At 40.4% G+C, this 20,884-nt stretch overlaps 1 protein-coding gene across 1 annotated transcript in view; it reads left to right on the top strand.

Moving 5' to 3' along the window:
- The window catches only part of slx4ip (SLX4 interacting protein), a 126,123-nt gene that overhangs the window by 33,151 nt on the left and 72,088 nt on the right, over nt 1-20,884 (top strand). The window contains exon 3 of the mRNA XM_059986219.1: nt 15,072-15,161. Within this exon, the coding sequence (XP_059842202.1) occupies nt 15,072-15,161 (90 nt within the window). The remainder of the gene's footprint in view (nt 1-15,071; nt 15,162-20,884) is intronic.

Raw genomic sequence — 20,884 nt, 5'->3', positions numbered from 1 at the left:
TGAAGAGTCTCTCGTGTCATGAAACCATTTCAACAGAAGAGGAAGATACACGCACACACTCTCTCTCTTTCCCAGGTCTGATAAAGGGTTCTTGATTTTAAATGTTCACTGTTTTTCTTTCTATAGAAATTGCCTGACCTGCTTTAGTGTTCTGTTTTTATACCATGAAATTATATTTACAAAGCCACTTATTGATGCCATTTGCTATTTTGAAAAATTACCAGAGGCAGTCATTACATGCTTAATGATATTTCTGAAAATGTTTTAAAAATTGCATTTTCATCAATGTAGTGTAAGTACATTTTTGTATGCTGTACAAAAATACTATAAAATAATAGCATACATTGTACAAGTATTGTATATTTGCCATTAAAGTTGTCAAGGGTTGTATAGAGTTCAGAAACAAATGTAATTCTCATCAGGTATCTTATAGCTTTGCAAAGTAACTCTAAATTTTTCTGGCACATGAAAGTATGACCTAGGTATCAGATTTGAAAACAATACCCAGAGAGTTACTATAGTATTTCATTGTTGGTCTTGAAATTGTAAAGGTAAGTGAGTTGTTATAAATTAGGTGGTGTTATCTGTGAACTCTATTTTCCTCTAGTTCTGTTTATTTGGATCTGTTTTTGGTTACTGGTGCTGCACACAATATGCACATTATACTAACTGGTTGTGGTTTCTGTGAGACTTCTGACAGTGTGGCAGCCGAAATCCTGTATGTTGATAGTGGTGTCAAAGGGCTCAGAGGTGCTGAGCAATGCTTTCATTTATGTTGTGGATTACAACACTACAAAAACATAGCTTGGTAGTGGGAAACTAAGCCGGAGATAAGAGGTAGTGGAAAGATGCCTGAGAGCTGCGAGTGATGTAGAACAGAGCTGGGACGGGCAAAAAGTGAAAAGATTTTTCATTCGTGCTATAAATTTGTTTTGACAATTAATAGTGTAACACATAAAGCTGGGAGCAGATGGAGTGTGATCATTAAATATATCCTGCAGAATCAAAATCCATTTAATGGGAATATGTAGTACTTTATGCAAAATAACATTATGGAAACTGATTTTAACAAATCTGTTTTTTGAGGATATATGTAGCAACAAAGATGGGAGATTAACAGCAGATCTGAATTCTTTGAAAGGCTTGTGATAATATGCTGTGGAAGAGGTTACTCCATAAGATAAAGTCACATAAATTTGGGATTGTATGTTAGTTTGATTAGGCCAAAAGTAGCAGATGAAATATAATACAGGGAAATACAAAGCTTCCTTTGTTAGAAAGACTGGGAAAACAGAAACAAATTCCACTCCCTTAATCCTATATACCCTTTTCCTTCTAAACTGCTGATCATCTAATGTTCTTGTCTATTTCACATTACCAAATACTGCTAATGGTTTTCTCTTTTCCGGTGCCTTTTCCAGACTTCTCGCCTTCTTTCCTGTCATTCACTAAACAGAAAATGCTGGAAATATTCAGCAGATCAGGCCACTTCTATGAGAAGAGAAATAGAGTCAATCTGTCAGGTTGGAGACCCTTGGCCAATCTTGTCATTATGTGTTTCCACAAAAAGAACACTATTAACCCTTCTGTTCTTGCAAACTAACTCCTCGCCTTCAACTTGGCTATCCACCATGAAGTCTTTGAATGCACTGTGTCTCCCAAACCTATTCAGTTTTTGAATTCTTTCAATTATCTTTCCATCCCAAACAAACTTTGTTCCCTTTCAGACTGTTACTCGCCCTGGTAGGTGTTCTGAGCTTGAACATGAGTATACTCAAACCAGTGATTGATGGATTCTTGGGAATAAATTAAATAATTAGGGATGAGAAAATTAAACTGGGAAGTAATGGCCATGGCATTATAGTATTATTACTATTTCATTGAATGACAGGATAGACTTTTAGGAGGTGAATGGCCTGGACCTTATGCTTTTTTTCTTTATAAAATTTTTTATTGAATTTTCAAATAGGTTACAGAAGGAAAAAAAAGATTAAAAAATAATAAAAATTATCAACCCTTCCCCCAATCCCTTAACCCCTCCCCCCCCCCAACATATCCCTGTAGAAAGAGAGAAAAAAAAGAGAAGAAAAAAGAAAGAAAGAAAGAATGCCTGGATACTGAAAGATCCCCACATGCTCCATGGAGTTCATAATAGCTTTAGTATATATATTATATACTTATATTAGTGTGTGTGTGTATGTATATATATATATAGTACTTATTATAGTATATATATTTATATACCTTATGCTTTTGTAATGCAATATTAAAATGCTGCAGAATTTCCTTATCTCAATTCAGCAAATTATTCTTGATTCCAAGATGTCAGCTAATTGTTATTCCTTACTCAACACTGTTTCACACATATCCAGAAACTGACTGGCTTTAATTTTAGTGGCTTTTAATTATTTTGTCTTGAGTTGCAGTGAGCATAAATATAGTTTCCAGTTAATAAACAGTATAGTATGTTGTCTCAATGTTTTAACATGAAACATAAAGGACTTCCATATCTATTGTCTATAGGAAGACAATAGATGGAGGGGGATTTCTCTAGCTTCCTTTAATACCCCTCCTCTCCTTCTTACCCCATCCCTTATATATTTATTTATTCCTTTTTTTTCTCTCTCTCTCTCTCTGTCACAATCACTACTTGCCTGCTCTCCATCTTCCTCTGGTGCTCCCCTCCCCCTTTCTTTCTCCCTAGGCCGTCCCATGATCCTCTCCCTTCTCCAGCTCTGTATCCCTTTTGCCAAAGAACTTTCCAGCTCTTAGCTTCATCTCTCCTCCTCCTGACTTCTCCTATCATTTTGGATCTCTCCCTCCCACTTTCAAATCTCTTACTATCTCTTCTTTCAGTTAGTCCTGACGAAGGGTCTCGGCCCGAAATGTCAACTGTACTTCTTCCTATAGATGCTGCTTGGCCTGCTGCATTCCACCGGCATTTTGTGTGTGTTGCTTGAATTTCCAGCATCGACAGATTTCCTCATGTTTGCATATCTATTGTGCTCATTTTAAAAACATCGGTCTAGAATCAGATCTTATTCACACTATGGGCCGAGGATGCATTCATCACTAATAGGCTTATTTGTAGAAATTTGAAGAAGCTTCAAAAAATAAGTTCCTTAGTGCATAAGGATAAATGTACATAGAAGACAAAACTTCCCAACTCAGTAATATATTCCATTCTATAGCTAAAATATTTTGTGTTTTAATGTCACTTCCTGCTTTTTAAGCTGTCTACAGTTGAGGATAATCACTGTGATTAAATTTTTGTTTCATTTCAGCTGCATTAATCAAGCTTTGCCCAGCTAAACTCATTATTTCAAGAAATACTTCAAAAGCACAATTTTGAAACAGCTTTCCAACACAAGTGCAATCTGGGACAGTTCGTATCAGAATCTTTGGATACAGTCTGTCGACTGATATCTTTTGTAAACCCACTGATTACCACAGGTACCGGAACTATACCTCTTCCCACCCCTTGTAAATATGCCATCCCGTTCTTCCTGTTCCTCCTTCTCCACCTCATCTGTTTTCAAGATGAGGCTTTTCATTTCAGAACTACTGAGATGACCTCCTTCGAAGAAAGGGGCTTCCCTTCCTCCACCATCAATGCTGCCCTCACTGCATCTCTTCCATTTTGTGCATGTCTGCCCTAAACCTACACTGGGGATAAGGTCCATCTTGTCCTCACCTAAACCCCCCCCCCCCCCACTAGTCTCCGCATCCAATTCATAATTCTATGTAATTTCTGCCAACAAGCACCACCAAGCACGTCTTTCTCTACCCCCCCCTCCCACTTTCTGCATTCTGCATGGATCACTCTCTACGCAACTGTCTTGTCCACTCATTCCTCCTGCTGGTACTTTAAAGTGGAACAAGTGCTACAACTGCCTCTACACCACCTCCCTCACTACCATTCAGGGTCCCAGATAGTTGTTCCAGGTGAGGCGACGCTTCATCTGTGATTCTATTAGGGCCATCTACTGTCTCCAGTGCTCCCAGTGTGGCCTCCTGTATCCTGAGATCTGACATTAGACTGGGAGACTGCTTCACTGAGCACCTGCGCTCCATCTGCCAGAAAAAGTGGGATCTCCCTGTAGCCGCCTGTTTCAATTCCACTTCCCAGTCCATGGTCTCCTCTATGGCTGCAAAGAAGCCACACTCCAACCTGATGTCATGAACATTGATTTCTCCAACTGTCCATAATTGCTCCCCTTTCCTCTCCTTCACCATTCCCCATTCCTGTTTCCCTCTCTCACCTTATCTTCTTACCTGCCCATCATCTCCCTCTGGTTCTCCTCCCCCTTCCCTTTCTACCATGGTCTTCTATCCTCTCCCTTCAGATTCCCCCTTCTTCAGCCCTGTATCTCTTTCACCAATCAACTTCATCCTCTTCCCTTTTCCTGGTTTCACCTATCACCTGCCAACTTGTACTTCTTCCTCCCTTCTCCCCATCTTCTTACATTGATTTCCCCCCCTTCCTTTCCGGTCCTGGAGAAAGGTCTTGGTCCAAAACATTGACTGTTTACTCTTTTCCATAGATGCTGCCTGGTCTACTGAGTTCCTCCAGGAGTTTGTGTGTGTTGCTTTGCATCAGAATTGCTAATCATGGTCAATTGTTCTTAGCATTTACAATTGCATAAACCTGACCAGTTTAGATTGTTTTATAACTAAAAAAGAAAAGAAGTAATTGTTCAGTTGGAGGTTTTGTTAAATAAACCTATCAGATTTGACTTGTTTTCCCTATTGTTGATAGGGAAGTTGCTCTTTTAAAGCCTACAATATGCAGGCTCATTAGTGCTTGTTAAGAATGTAGCCAATGGTGATTTGGTTCATTTTTATGCACAGTATACTCTTATACATTTCTAGTGAAACTCATGCACAGTTTGATTGGAGCATTAGACTACATGTCCCTCTTATATACTGGAAGTTTGCAAATCTGGGCAAAGAAAGGAAAATATCTAGTGGTTGGAATTATACTCATAAGAAGGGAGATGGTTGTGGTTGTTGAAGGTCATTCATTCCAGCCCTAGGATGTCACTGGAACAGTTCCACAGGGCAGTGTCCTAAGTCTAGGCACCTTCAGATGCATTATCAATAACCTTTCCAAACAGTTGTAGATGAGTGTGTCCCACAAAATCATCCGGAGTCTTTCCCAATCAGAAGCCCTGGATGAAGAATAAAATTCTCAATCTACTCTGAGCTAGATCAGAGGCATTCAAGTCTGGTGACCGAGAAAGTTACAAGAGGTGTAGTACAATCTCTGGAAAGCCATCTCACAGGTGAAGTGGCAACTCCAGACTAAACTTGAATCAATGAAGGATACTTGAAAGTTATGATAGGACTTGAATGCTATTACATCTTGTAAAGTTAGGTCAAACTTCGCTTCCAGATGAGCACAGTGAGCAAGGTCCTCAATGAATACTTTTCTTTGGTATTCACCAATGAGAGGGAACTTGATGACGGTGAGGATAATAGGAGTGCGGTTGATTTTCTGGAGCATGTTGATATTAAGGGAGAGGAGGTGTTAGAATTGTTAAAATACATTAGGATGGATACATCCCCGGGGCCAGATGGAATATTCCCCAGGCTGCTCCACGAGGTGAGGGAAGAGATTGCTGAGCCTCTGGCTAGGATCTTTATGTCCTCATCCACGGGAATGACACCGGAGGATTGGAGGGAGGTGACTGTTGTCCCCTTGTTCAAAAAAGGTAGTAGGGATAGTCTGGGGAATTATAGACCAGTGAGCCTTATGTCTGTGGTGGGAAAGCTGTTGGAAAAGATTCTTAGAGATGGGAATTATAGGCATTCAGAGAATCATGGTCTGATCAGGGACAGTCAGCATGGCTTTGTGAAGGGCAGATCGTCTCTAACAAGCTTGATAGAGTTCTTTGAGGATGTGACCAGGCATATAGATGAAGGTTGTGCAGTGGATGTGATCTACATGGATTTTAGTAGGGCATTTGACAAGGTTCCACACGGTAGGCTTACTCAGAAAATCAGAAGGCATGGGATCCAGGGAAGTTTGGCCAGGTGGATTCAGAATTGGCTTGCCTGCAGAAGGCAGGGGGTCGTGGTGGAGGGAGTTCATTCAGATTGGAGGGTTGTGACTAGTGGTGTCCCACAAGGATCTGTTCTGGGACCTCTACTTTTCGTGATTTTTATTAACGACCTGGATGTGGCGGTAAAAGGGTGAGTTGGCAAGTTTGCAGACGACACAAAGGTTGGTGGTGTTGTGGATAGTGTAGAGGATTGTCGAAAATTGCAGAGAGACATTGATAGGATGCAGAAGTGAGCTGAGAAGTGGCAGATGGAGTTCAACCCGGAGAAGTGTGAGGTGGTACACTTTGGAAGGACAAACTCCAAGGCAGAGTACAAAGTAAATGGCAGGATACTTGGGAGTGTGGAGGAGCAGGGGGACCTGGCGATACATGTCCACAGATCCCTGAAAGTTGCCTCACAGGTAGATAGGGTAGTTAAGAAAGCTTACGGAGTGTTAGCTTTCATAAATCGAGGGATAGGGTTTAAGAGATGCGATGTAATGATGCAGCTCTATAAAACTCTGGTTAGGCCACACTTGGAGTTCTGTGTCCATTTCTGGTCGCCTCACTATAGGAAGGATGTGGAAGCATTGGAAAGGGTACAGAGGAGATTTACCAGGACACTGCCTGGTTTAGAGAGTATGGATTAAGATCAGAGATTAAGGGAGCTAGGGCTTTACTCTTTGGAGAGAAGGAGGATGAGAGGAGACATGATAGAGGTGTACAAGATATTAAGAGGAATAGATAGAGTGGCTTGCCAGTGCCTCATCCCCAGGGCATCACTGCTCAGTAGAAGAGGACATGGCTTTAAAGTAAGGGGAGGGAAGTTCAAGGGGGATATTAGAGGAGGGATTTTTACTGAGAGAGTGGTTGGTGCGTGGAATGCACTACCTGAGTCAGTTGTGGAGGCAGATACACTAGTGACGTTTAAGACTACTAGGCAGGTATATGGAGGAATTTAAGGTGGGGGTTATATGGGAGCCAGGGTTTGAGGGTCAGCACAACCGAAGCCCACAGCCGAAGGGCCTGTAATGTGCTGTATTATTCTATGTTCTATGTTAATGACTTCTATGCTCAATTTGACCATCAACACATGAAGGAACCGTCACAAACTCCCACAGCCCCCAGTGATCCTGTGATTTCAGTCTCTGAGGCTGATGTGTGAGCAGCCTTCCGGAGGGTGAACCCACTAAAGACCTGTGCTGATTAACTGGCTGGAGAGTTCACTGAGATCTTCAACCTCTGGTTTTGTCAGTCTGATGGTATTGAGTGCTTTAAGGAGAGTTTGCTTGTACCAATACCTAGGAAGAATATAGTAATCTGCCTCAAAGATTATCATCCAGTAGCATTTACATCTACAGTGATGGAAGTGTTTTGAGAGATTGGTGATGAAGCAACTTGGATCCATTCCTCCCCTCCCCCAACCTTCTTACTATGACTTCTCATCCTTTTTCTACAGTTCTGATGAAGGGTCTCAGGCTAAAACATTGACTGTTACTCTTCCATTGATGCTTCCTGGCCTGCTGAGTTCCTCCAGCATTTTGCTGCTTGGATTTCTAGTATCTGCAGTGTTTCTCTTGTTTGTGATTGGGTCTGTTCCAGTTTGCCTACTGGTACAGTAGATCTGCAGCAGATGCCATCTATTTGACTCTTCACTCAACCCTGGAACATCTGGGCAGCAAAGATGCATATATTAGGATCGCAAACATGTGGAAATCTACAGATGCTGGGAATACAAGCAATACGCACAAAATTCTGGTGGAACGCAGCAAGCCAGGCAGCATCTATAGGAAGTACAGTCGGCGTTTCGGGCCGAGACCTGTCGAAGGGTCTTGGCCTGAAATGTCGATGACTGTACTTCCTATAGATGCTGCCTGGCCTGCTGCGTTCCACCAGAATTTTGTGTGTGTTGCATACGTTAGATTGCTCTTTAACGACTACAGCTTGGTATTCAATACCATCATCCCCTTAAAACAAATCAATGAGTTCCTAGACCTTGGCCTCAAAACCAACTTGTGCAATTGGACCCCAGTCAGTTTGGATTGGTAACAGTGTCTCCTCCACAATTTCCATCAGTACAGGTGCACCACAGGGCTGTGTGCCTAGCCCCCTGCTCTATTCACTTTACACTTATGACTGTGTGGCTGAGCACAGCTCCAATGCAGTATACAAGTTTGTTGATGATACCACTGTGAGAGGCTGAATCAAAGGTGGTGACAAATCAGCATATAGGAGGGAGATTGAAAATCTGGCAGAGTAGTAACAAAACAACAACCTCTTACTCAATGTCAGCAAGACCAAGGAACTGATTATTGACTTTAGGAGGATGAATCCACAGGCTCATGAGCAGTCCTCATCAGACCATCGGGGTGGAAAGGGTCAGCAACTTTAAATACCTCAGTGTTATTATTTTTGCAGGACCAGTCCAGGGTCCAGCACATGAGGGCTATTACAAAGAAAGCACGGCAGTGCCTCTATTTCCTTGGGAATTTTTGAAGATTCAACATGACATTTAAAACTTTGACAAATTTTATAGATGTGTGGTGGAGCGTATATTGACAGGTTGCATCGCGGCCTCAGCATGGAAACACCAATGCCCTTGAATAGAAAATCCTACAAAAAGTAGTGGATGTGGCCCTGTCTATAATGGGTAAAATCGTCCCCACCATTGAGCACATCTACACAAGGTGTTGTCACAGGAAAGCAGCGTCCATCATCAGGGACACCCATCACTCAGGTCATGCTCTCTATTCGCTGCTGCCATCAGGAAGGTACAGGAGCCTTAGAACGCATGCTACCAGGTTCAGGGCATTACCCCTCAACCATCAGACTCTTTAACCAAAGGGAATAACTTCACTCAACTTCACTTGCCCCATCTTTGAAATGTTCCCACAACTTATAGACTCATTTTCAAGGACTCTTCATCTCATGTTCTTGATATTAATTAATTATTATTATTTCTTTCTGTCTGTATTTGCATAGTTTGTTGCCTTTTGCACAATGGTTGAATGCCCAAGTTGGCGCAGTCTTTCATTGATTATATTATGGTTATTATTCTATTATGGGTTTATTGAGTATGCCTGCAAGAAGATGAATTTTAAGGTTATATATGTACTTTGGTAATAAATTTACTTTGAACCTTTGAACTTTAAACTTATTTGACCAGGCTATTTCAAAGACACTTCTTTGACTTGGCTACCAAAAAGAATAAGATTCCAATACTAATTGGAACAGAGCCATCTGCCAGTTCTCCAAATCACACACCAGACTTTGAAATTTATAGATAGTTCTAAATGCAGGAAAAACTTCACCAGAAGAATTACAGCAGTTTAAAAAAAACAGATGCATTACCTCATTTTTAAAGGCAATTGAAGATTGACATAAATGCAAGGGTGCAGTAGTATAGTGGTTAGTGTAATGCTATTACTGTAATGCTGCTGTGTGTAAGGAGTGTATACGTTCTCCCCATGACCACATGTGTTTCCTCTGGTGCTCCAGTTTCATTCCACTTTCCCAAGAAGCATGGGTTAGTTGGTTAATTGGACACATGGGTGTAATTGGGCAGTGCAGGCTCATTTGGTGGAAGGGCTTGTTACTGTGATGTATCTCAAAATATATAATTTTTTAAAAATGCATTTTGACCAGCAATACCCAGACCCTAGAATTTTAGCCTCTGTTGGTCAGGGTCGATCATGGATGTTGCATCCTAGCAGTCTAGAGACTATGGAGAACAAGCTGTTGCCCATGTAGTAAGCTCCACCCCCCCCCCCAAACATCTGATGAACCCAAAGGAATGGCAGAGATTGTTGCTGGTGCCAAACTGCATCATTGAAAGACTTGTCAGTCAGCATTGATCTCAACGTAGGACTGCCTTTGGGATTCCAACTCTGGATTTTCCCTTGGGGTTTACTCCTGAAGCCTTCCCCATGACTGGGAACAGTCATAAAGCAGCGGAGGTTTGAAATCAGAGTTTTCTTTCTCCTAGTTGAGCTGCTAGCTGTGGCTAACAAGCCCTCTCAGCCTGAAGCGACTGATTTTAAGAAGCCAGTAGCTGGCCTTTGCCCCTTCTCCAGTCAGTAGAAACAGATCTACTGGGCTTAGTGGCTAAGTCACACGTGAAGGCCAGGAGCTGGACTTGGTTGTCAGAGGCTATTTGAGTTGCACACCATTAGGAGCATTTAATAGGTAGTGGGAACTTGTCCACACTTCCATTCCCTGTTAAAACAACCTTAAGGAACCAGACCTAAGAAAGGATAAAAAGGCAGGTAGACATTAATCAGTTTGTATGGCTAATTTACACCTGTAGTTGCATTACAACATGAGCTACATTTTTTCAAAGTAGAGCCTACAGCATACTGTACCACAATACCCCAAAGGCATGCTGGAAGCCATCCCAAAACCTGGGTTTTGGTGCTGCCATGTGATTTTGATCCCTTTGGTGTGGGGCCCAAGAAATGGAGGTGCATGACCCTTTATTTGTTTGCTCCAATTGATATAGGCTGTTGATCGCACTCTTGACTGTGATAATCTTCAGTGGGACAGTGTATTGTCCTGAGCTGGTTGTCATTGGATGCTTGACCAGTGGTTGATAGTTTCATCCTGCTCTACGGATATTTTGCCAGGTTGTCCTTACCTGAGGGTCTGGAGTCTCAATGGCTGTGCAATTGAGTGAACAGTGATCTGCGTTCTTGCTGAATTGTAACCTTCTCTGCAGAATTCGTTTTAGAATAATCCTATTTTCTTTCTGGAATACACCCTCTTGTAGGTAACATGATCATGGTCAAGTTTTCTGGTCATTAATTTAGTAAGCAAAGCTCAACTCATCAGGTCCAGTAAGTAAGTGGAACTCTTTGGTTTGAGGAACTGCAAGAGAACCAAGCTGTTAAGACAACTCTGCTACTCCACCAATCACAAAGCTTTTTAAGAGAGGTTTTGGATATTGAAGCTTGAAAATACTGCTCTGTGCAAAGTTATAACCTACTGAGTTTTCCCAATATTTTCAGATTTTATTTTATATTTTTAATATTAGCAATATTGTACATTCAATCTGGCTGTTTTGCCAGTGCACTATGCATATTTTGTGCAATTCTGGAGCCAAGAATTAATCTGCTCAATTTCCCTGGTCTGCTTTAGTTAATAATCTGTAGAAGTCTAAAATTAGTATTTGTAAAGAACTAAAGTGAGTATTGGATCTATTAACTAGCAGTTTGTGATAAGATCGCATATCAACATGGCAAATGTATATTTAAAGCTACATTTTTTTCCTGTGAACTATCAGGATATTAAAAGTGCTCTCATTCTCCCTGACCATTAACTAAAATGTAACTTGAAGCAGCATCTGTTGATAATTTGAAACATTCATGATTATTATCAAGATGTTAGATAAATTCTGAAGAGAAATGCAAAACCATTTCACATGTTGATACGTGTTGATTGCTGAAGTATCTTCTTTGCTCTTGTAATTTAGATTAAAGCACAATTGATAAAGTAATGAAAATTATTAGCAGTAAGCAAATCAAAGATATCATCTGAATCACTGGATGAAGTTACTCTTGCAAAATTATTTCCTTGCATCCTTTAATTTTATAATTTTAAGATAAATTTAAGGAGTTTGTGACCTTTTTTCGCCTTGAATTAGATGCTTTGTCAGAGATTTGCTATGATGCTTTCTTTAATTGGGGAATATTAACATCCTTTGAAAAATTTTAAAGCTTATTGAATTGTGTTTTCAATCTATTAGATAATCAAATTTATGCCTCCAACTAACCAATTTTTTTAAAATGTAGTTTTAATTGGCTCAGATACTCATGTAATTCAGTAATATACACAAAGAGGAAAGACTCTGAGCTCATTGTGTTTCTTTAGTTAACATTTTAAGTCTCCACAAACAACAATTTTTAAATAAGCAAATTCACCAATTCTGAAAAATGTGAAATAACTCACCAAATATGTCATCAGCTGTTGCTGGAGTTTATATAATACCATTTAGACTCCATTATTGTGGCTATTCTGCACTGCTGGTGATCTGTTGGTTTCGCTATGAATCTTTAACCATGTAGCATATAAGTTAATTTGTGTGCCGTGCATGTGAACTTCAGTTTTCTCTTGCAACTTTCTCTAGCCACTGGACAGTAGTCACTAAGGCAAGTTATTATTGCCCTTTTGGGCACTAGGATGATGGTGTCTGCCTTGAAACCTGCAGGGACTGTGGACTGTTCCAGAAAGATGTTGAAGATGTCTGTTAGAACCTCTGTTGACTGGGCTGTACACACCCTCAGCAGCCAACCAGGTGTGTTATCAGGCCCCAGATTTTTATGGGTTGACCCTGGCTAGGGCTTTCCTCACATCAGCTGCAGCCAGACAGAGTGCCTGCTCCTTGGGGAGAGCAGGGGCCTTCCTCGCTGGCACATCGTTCTGTACATCAAACCGTGTGTTATATAAAAAAAACACATTCAGCCTACTGGAAGAGAGGCATCACTGTCAAGGTGGCTTGTAGTCTGTTATGGTCTGAATGCCCTGCCACATGTCACAGAAATGGCTGTATATTCTCAGTGAGTAATCCTGTTTTGCCTTCCTGATGATGCAGAACAGTGCAGCTCTTGCTGACTTAAGAGCCGTCTTGTGCCTTGATCTAAAGGCAACATCCTGATTTCTCAGCAGTGCCCGGACCTCTGCTGTCAGCCATTGCTTCTAACAGATTAATTTAATTGCCTCACATAGATTAGTTTAATAATGGTGTTTAATAAAATTGGGATGACCAGCACAAATGGTGGTTAATAAAAGCTCTAGTTTGGGATAAAAGTTTGGGTCTTGAGCACTATGGATTTTAAGATATGTGCTCGGTCATCCCCACAACTTCTTATCTTGCTTAACCTGATTAAATGGAATGGTGTTGGAAATTTATGAATATACAGTAGATACAACTAAATAATGTATCAACTAATGAAAATTCTATTTTTAAAGTGCCTTCATTACTTTGGATAGTAACTAATCATGTACAGTATTTGAACAATCTGTCTTGGCTTGTCAAGTCTGCTGGCAAGTTCCCACACTGTCACTGAGTTGACTTCAGTACCATATGGAGGTTGTAAAGAGAAAAACTATCTGCTTGTCTATTGTTTTTTTTATTCTTGAACACTACCTTCACAATTTTTCTTCTATCTCTGAGCATTGTGAAGAGCTCTTCATTTTTGAATGCAACCTAAATTATCATATGAACCTTTAATGAGCTGTGGGGAATACCATATGAGATGGTGCCAATATAGTAAAAAAAAATCTCAAGTGGAAGCCATCCCTCAAATTATTTCTTAGGCCATGATCCAGGTCTGGCTTCATTCCAGCTATGAGTGGAAATACTTTCTAGCCAAATAGGCTCTACAAGCTAGGTGATCTTCAAATATTTTATAGTTCATAACATGAAAGAAAAAAGGCCACCTAATATTTGGCTACACATCAGCCTGAGGATTTTTTAAATATGAATAAAGAGAATATGGAGTATAACTTAGGATGTGAGCTACAATCAGCCTGACTTGCTTCATGCAGCATAAATGTTTCATTCTGCATAAGCTTAAATGGGTCCAGTTCATTTTCTGCCCTTGAGGTAGCTTCCAAGATAGATTTTCTGAAGACATCTTTTAGTAAAGCTGGCCTGGTATAAGTTAAATATCAGGAAATGAGGATTAAGAAAGGAAACATGCCAGACACAACAGAATAAGGAGTTGGATAATGCACATTTTACATTTAAGTCTGGTGGTTTTCTGGGAACAGATTCCAGGGAAAGCTGTAGGTGGTAAATATAAAAGAATCAGAGACTATTGCATTCCCGAAGAGAGAATCAACTGAGAGATTTAATGAGGAGTACAGATATTAAAGATAAACATTAAATTTTTTTATCACATATACATTGAAACATCAAAATTTACAGTGAGATGCATTGTTTGCCTCAATGACCAACATGGTCCAAGGATGTGCTGGGGATAAACTGCAAGTGTTGCTGTATTTCCACCACCAACATAGCAAGCCCATAACTTTAGTAGGCCTAATCTGTATATCTTTGGAATGTGGGAGGACGCTGGATCACCTGGAGGAAATCCACGTGGTCATGATGAGAACTTATAAACTCCTGACAGAGAGCTGCAGGAACTGAAGCCCATTCATTGTAAAGCATTACGCTAACTGATTTGGTAGGTGGATAAAAGGTGCCTTTCTGTTTAAATTTTCATCATTCTGGTTTGGCTTGGAGTTGATAGTTAGCATTATTTCCTTTAATGTCCCTAAAGTGAAAATTCTTTATATAAAAAAGACTCACTGCAACATTGAGATGAAGGTGTTCATTTTACCCATTGTTTGGGGCTGATGGTATTTTGCTGAAGAACTAAAATTCAATGCAACTGTATCAACAATATTCATTCACATTTGCTTATTTTTGTGTTATTGTATGGAATAATTAGAGCATGGTTTCAAAAGATTATACAAGCATTTTGTAGTGCAAGGAAGTACTGAAATGAACAGTAAATAATGGCACTGTGATCATTACGAACAAAAAGGTTTAAAGCAGCTTTGAAATATGAGATACAACAATTTGGGATTGTATTTCAGTGGGTGAAAGTAACTGAATAAAGCAGTAATGTATTACTCTCGTCTTAGAAGATCTTAAGTCTTGTGGTTGCTTTGGTGCTAATCCGGATATACAACTAATTGTATTATAAATAAATTGAAATTTGTTAGTGTTGATTGACTTTGTTATTAGTACTTTGTATAGTTTATGTCTTAGTCTTGGTGCAGTCTTATGATGGATATAGCTAATGCTTTATAGCTAATATAACACTTTTTGGAATTAAATTGATTTTCAGTGTATTTTTGTAAAAATTGTCCACTTAAAACATAAATCTTGATTTAAGTTGATGATTATCTAAGGCTAAATATTTTTTATTTAAGAAATCAGCTGTGATAAGTCTGATAGTAATTTCTTCTATCTATAACACATGTTCTTACCAACAGTCAGTAACATTTCCTTTTGTTTTGTAGTGTGGGAACTTTGCAGTTCTGGTGGATCCTCATATTTTGCCTCAAGGAACAAATAAAGACACCAGCTGGTTTACTGAACACCACAAGGAGGTACAAAATCTGCTTTCCCGATCAAAAAACAGATAGCTGCAAGAAAATAATGGAACACAATGAAGTATATAAATCTTGAACATTGTTAGGAGGCTAGCTTGAATTCCCAACAATTCTTGCGATATCAAAAAGTTATGGTATACTTTATTTTGTCTTGTCATATAATACTTTTCGATATATTTAATATTTTGCAAAATGAGATTTGAATAGCAAGCTCATCCAATTTGGCCAATAATGTTTTAAAAATGATAATGATATTAACTGTCTACACAAAAAATGAAAAATAATGGCATGAAAAACCATAGGCCATACTTTGCAGGAGTGAGACATTTGACATCTATCCAGCTGGACTTTGAACATATAGGTTTGGAAGAAAATTAAAAAGTTGCTGTTTGTGTAAGGTGCTAACGTTGCAACAAAGACAACAAAGCATCTGTGTCAAGCTATCTTTCTTAACCAGTGATTTTAAGAATTGAGAAGTAGTCATGGAGAGACAAAGACTGAGTGAAATAGCTGAAAATTAATGATAACCATTGTACAAGAAGAAAAGTAAATAATAGCCAGGCTTTTAAAAAGATCCCAAATGGTCATCCAGTCAAAAGAGTAAAATTAGAAGCATGAGATCTAAAGTAAGTTGGATCCAGAACTGGTTTAGTGGCAGGAAGCAAAGTAAAATGTTGGCAGTTCTGTATGTTACTGGAAGACTGTTATCAGTGGTGTTTCTTAGTGTTCCTTTTAAGACCATAAAACGATAAGACATAGAAGCAGAATTAGGCCATTTGGCTCATCGAGTCTGTTCTGCCATTCAAGCATGGCTGATCCTTCTTTTTCTCCTCTTCAACCCCATTTCCCAGCCTTCTCCCCGTAATCTTTAATGCCACATCCAATCAAGAACCTATCAATCTCTGCCTTAAATACATCCAACAACCTAGCCTCCACAGTTGCACAATACTTAACTGTACACAATACTTAATGTGAGGCTTCACCGATGTCTCATAAAACCTCAGCATCCCACCCTGTTCCTGTATTCTAGTCCTCTTGAAATGAATGCTAACATTCCATTTGCCTTCTTCAGCACCGAATCAACCTGCAAATTAACCTTTAGGGTATTCTGGACAAGGACTTGTGACGGACTTATGCATTCAGTAAACACACTACACTCACTCACACTCGTTATTCTGCTGCTGTTGCGTTGAGTGTACATACTTCAATGTCTTCCCTTGGTATATTCTCATAATGGGTCCTAAACTGAGCTGATACTCGGGTTGGCTTTAAAGTGCCTTTCCCATCTTACATAGCGGATGGAATATTCCTTTTCTTTAGTGATGGGGATATGTAAATGTTGTTTGTATATATTATATAAGGTAGATCAGTCTGTTTATTTTGCAATATGATTTTAACTACATTGTGGAGTTACATCATATTCTAATTAACATTTAGTCTTAAGGGAACTTTGGGGGTATTTAAAGATGGTATGTCCTGGTGCCTAATAAAATGGGATTCTTCACCCTCACTCAGTATGAGAGAGAGATCAGGGCTTCCAGGAGTTCACACTGAACAGGTATGGAGCAATAATTTTTTCTGGTATATATCTTTTTGTAAATATTGGCAGTTTTCTTTTCACTATTTTTGCAAGTTTGTATTTTGATGTACCTAACAAACCCACTTGCACTTAAATGCTAAGTGACTCCAGCCACTTTTCCTTTGGATTTAACCTACATATCTCACACCTTTGGTTTTTTTTATATAAGTTTATGACTTAGTCCAAAATGTTAGGATCATAATAAAATAGTTTGCATTTGATTCAGAAATTGGCAGCATAATTAACTGAGAGGAAGAAAACTGCAGAGTGCAACATTGTCTGCCAAATGAAATTTAATCTAGAAACATTTTACTGTAATGAATTTGGGAGATTAAATAAGGGCAGCATTTGAAGTGAGAGGTGGCAGAGTGATAAGGCTTAAGCGGTAATGGGACGAGCCTAGGTAGGTTTAACTGTGTTAATTGCAGAAAGGAAGTAGTATGTGTGTAAGGCCAGTTTTCTGTGCTCGGTCAGATGTGGGAAAGCCTGGAGTGTCCCAGTCTCTCTCTTCCCCCTCTCTCTCCCCCCTCTCTCTCCCCCCTCTCTCTCCCCCCTCTCTCTCCCCCCTCTCTCTCCCCCCTCTCTCTCCCCCCTCTCTCTCCCCCCTCTCTCTCCCCCCTCTCTCTCCCCCCTCTCTCTCCCCCCTCTCTCTCCCCCCTCTCTCTCCCCCCTCTCTCTCCCCCCTCTCTCCCCCCTCTCTCTCCCCCTCTCTCTCCCCCCTCTCTCTCCCCCCTCTCTCTCCCCCCTCTCTCCCCCCTCTCTCCCCTCTCTCCTCCTCTCTCCCCCTCTCCCCCCCTCTCCCCCCTCTCTCCCCCCTCTCCCCCCCCTCTCCCCCCTCTCCCCCCTCTCCCCCCTCTCCCCCCTCTCCCCCCTCTCCCCCCTCTCCCCCCTCTCCCCCCTCTCCCCCCTCTCCCCCCTCTCCCCCCCTCTCCCCCCTCTCCCCCCCTCTCCCCCCCTCTCCCACCTCTCTCCCCCCTCTCTCCCCCCTCTCTCCCCCCTCTCTCCCCCCTCTCTCCCCCCCCCCCTCCTCTCCCCTCCACCCCAAAAAGAGGTGTCCCTGTTTCACAGCGGGAGGTGAGATATAACAAGCAACTCGCTGATTTATTGTGTTAAAATTCTGTTGCGTTGCTTTTTCCAAATTCTGTGCCCAAAGAACTCGGCTATCTGGAAACACAGCCCTCAAAAGCTAGCCCGTTGCTTCCAGTCTTCTGTGTTCTCCCATGAAACACCAGTTTCCTGCGGTGGCACCGACCACAAGTCCATCTGCCTCCAGAGCCACGAAATCATGGAACACTGAAGGCATGCTAGTCTTCTGGCTGCGTCCTTGGCATATTGAATATCGGTCAGTCGTGAGACTCTGAGAGTAGATCCCGTTCCCACAGAAACGAAGTCAGTGTGTAACTCCAGGTCAGGGTCTTCAAGGAAATCTGAAAGGGAAAAATAGAGATATTAGAGATAGAAATAGAGCTGTTTCCAAAGATGTCGCTGTTGGGCACCATCATTCTCCTAAACTTGTTATTTTGAATATTTTGCACCTTGGCCCTAGAGGCACGCTGTTTCGTTGTATCTTGTATGGTTTGAATGATAATTGAGCTTGATTTGATTGTCAACTGAGATTCTGCCAACAACAGAAGTGTCATTAGCAAGTTTATTGTTAGCTTTTGAGCTATGCCTAGCCATGCAAATATCTAATTGCAGAGGGATGTGAAGCTTTTTGATTCGTACTGAGGGAATGATGGTGATCTGGGTAACTGAGTAAACCCCAAATTTCATAAATATACATAAGTGGTCTGGTCAGTACCAGAGCAGTTCAGTAACCTGTCTATTTTAAACTGACAATTGAGGGTGTTGGGAATTAAGATGTTATGGAATTATGTGAATATAGCAGATATTAATTCAAACTAGCCAGTCTTTAGAGTTTAATGTAATTTGCAAGCAGTAATCATTTTGATTTAAACAGCTTTGTTACGAAAGCCTCTGAGGTCTTATGTTTCCCATGACTATCCCATTGACACATGGCATCTTGCGGAAAGATAGACTCCTTGGTTGTGTGGCTATTTTGAGTGATGGTAGAATCAAGAATGTGAATCACAGCCACTGCCGTTTCACTAGGTTCTGCATCTGTGGCCCCAGCATGAAAGCTGGTCTGATAAAAGCCATGTGCTCTTGAAAGGCCTGAGACAGTGCTGCAAGTATCAATGCTGCTGTGGCCTCAAAGCCAGTACACAAGACTATTACATCCAGGAGTAGAATTAGGCCATTTGGCCCCTTGAGTCTACTCTGCCTTTAAATCATGGCTCATTGTTATCCCCCTCAACCCCATTCTCCTGCTGTAACCTTTGATGCTCTGACTAATCAAGAATCTATCAAACTCTGCTTTAAGTATATTCAATAACTTGGCCTTCACAGTTGTCCGGGCAAATTAATTCCACAGATTCACCCACCGCACCCCACTCATCCCCCATCCCAGCTAAAGCAATTCCTCCTCATCTCATTTCTAAATGGACGGCCCTCTAACTGTGCGCCTCTGGTCCCAGACTGCTTCCTACTGTAGAAAGCATTCTCTCCACATCCACCCTAGAGTTTAGGCCTTTCAATGTTCAATAGGTTTCAAAGAGATTCCCCTCCTCATTCCTCTAAACTATAGCAAGTACAAGACCAGAGCCTTCAAACGCTTCTCATTCGTTAACCCCTTCATTTCTGGAATCATCTTTGTGAACCTCCTCTGGACCCTCTCCAACGTCAGCACATCTTTCTTTTAAATATGGGGCCCAAAATTGCTCACAAGGTCTGTCAATTCTTTATTGATCCCAGAGCCGAAAAGAACAGTGTCAAGATGTGATTCGAGCCTCAGATTAGGAGGGACTGTGCTATTGGTTTTGAGAAGCTCTGTGTTTGACTAGTAATCAGAAGGATTTCATGACATTGCCACAAAGGGAAACTCTAGACCTGAAAAGTGAACCTGTTTGTTGTACAACCGCAGAGATTAATCTCTGAATGTGTACATTCACCTACAATTTTTTGAAGATCTTATGTAGAGTATTGCCCATATAGTTTTGTCTCGTGAGTTTGAATGAGTTAGCACTCTCTTGTCTTTTGTGAGAGTGTTGTGTTTTCTGCATTGTGCACCAGTACTATCTATGCACCTCAGGGTAAATTAAACTGGTACCCACAAGTACTGATAGTTTGGGGCAGAAAAGTAAAAGAGAAGCAAATGGAAAGATAAACAGTATTTCTTGTGTTGCCATCACTCTCTTTGTTGACTATGTCGACATGAGCCATGCGACCATCTCCTCGATAGAGCCAAGAGTCAGCATTTGGACTTCTTTGCAGAATAAACCAGAAACAAAAGAGTAAAGCTTTACAAATCCAACAAATGCCTGTTAAACATGAGTAATTGTGGTTTATCCTTTCCAGTTAATAAAGTGTCCAGTGCGTGCTTAAGGGTGAGGCTCTGTAATATTTAGTTAATCCTAATGTAAATTAGACAAACTTAACTAACTGGAAGACTGTTTACTCACTTCTCACTTCACTAATGTTTTGACGGAAATTGTACTTTTTTTATATTGTATGTGAATTGTATAGTCATGATAAATATGAACTTTATAAATTGAAGTTATTTGACTTTTAATTTCAAATTAACTTCCTTTGCTTTCCCATTAGAACTTTAACAATCCTAGAAAAAAGTCTGTTGTAATTTAAATACAAAAACTTATATGCCAAAACTAAATTGCAAGAAGTTTATTTTCAAGTTATATTAAAACCTATTCCAGTGTCATTTGTTGGTTGATAATTGTCCAATTCCCCACTCAAGAAAGTGTTAACACAGTAGAAAGTAAATTATGGCAATGTAATTCCAGCAACATTGCCTGAAACTAGCAGGTACTTCTGAAGTGTATGGATAAACTGTTCTTAAATTTTATTTTCATATCATTTTTTTCTCTTGGTGCTATTTCAAAGTTATGTCCATTCCAGAATCACAGATAGCCCCTCCCTTGTCCCAAGATTGTTGCTGGACTGAGAAATCTATAGAAGGAACCATGTTCCACATTGCAAGATGTTGCCAAAGACTAGAAAACAAGATAAGACGTAATCTAGAAAGCATAATTGGGTTTTATTAAATAAATGTTTGAACATCTGT

The sequence above is a fragment of the Hypanus sabinus genome, chromosome 12 (genome assembly GCF_030144855.1).
Source record: "Hypanus sabinus isolate sHypSab1 chromosome 12, sHypSab1.hap1, whole genome shotgun sequence".
NCBI lineage: Eukaryota > Metazoa > Chordata > Chondrichthyes > Myliobatiformes > Dasyatidae > Hypanus > Hypanus sabinus.
Note: the sequence above shows the minus strand (reverse complement) of the source record. Positions and strands in the feature narration are given on the sequence as shown.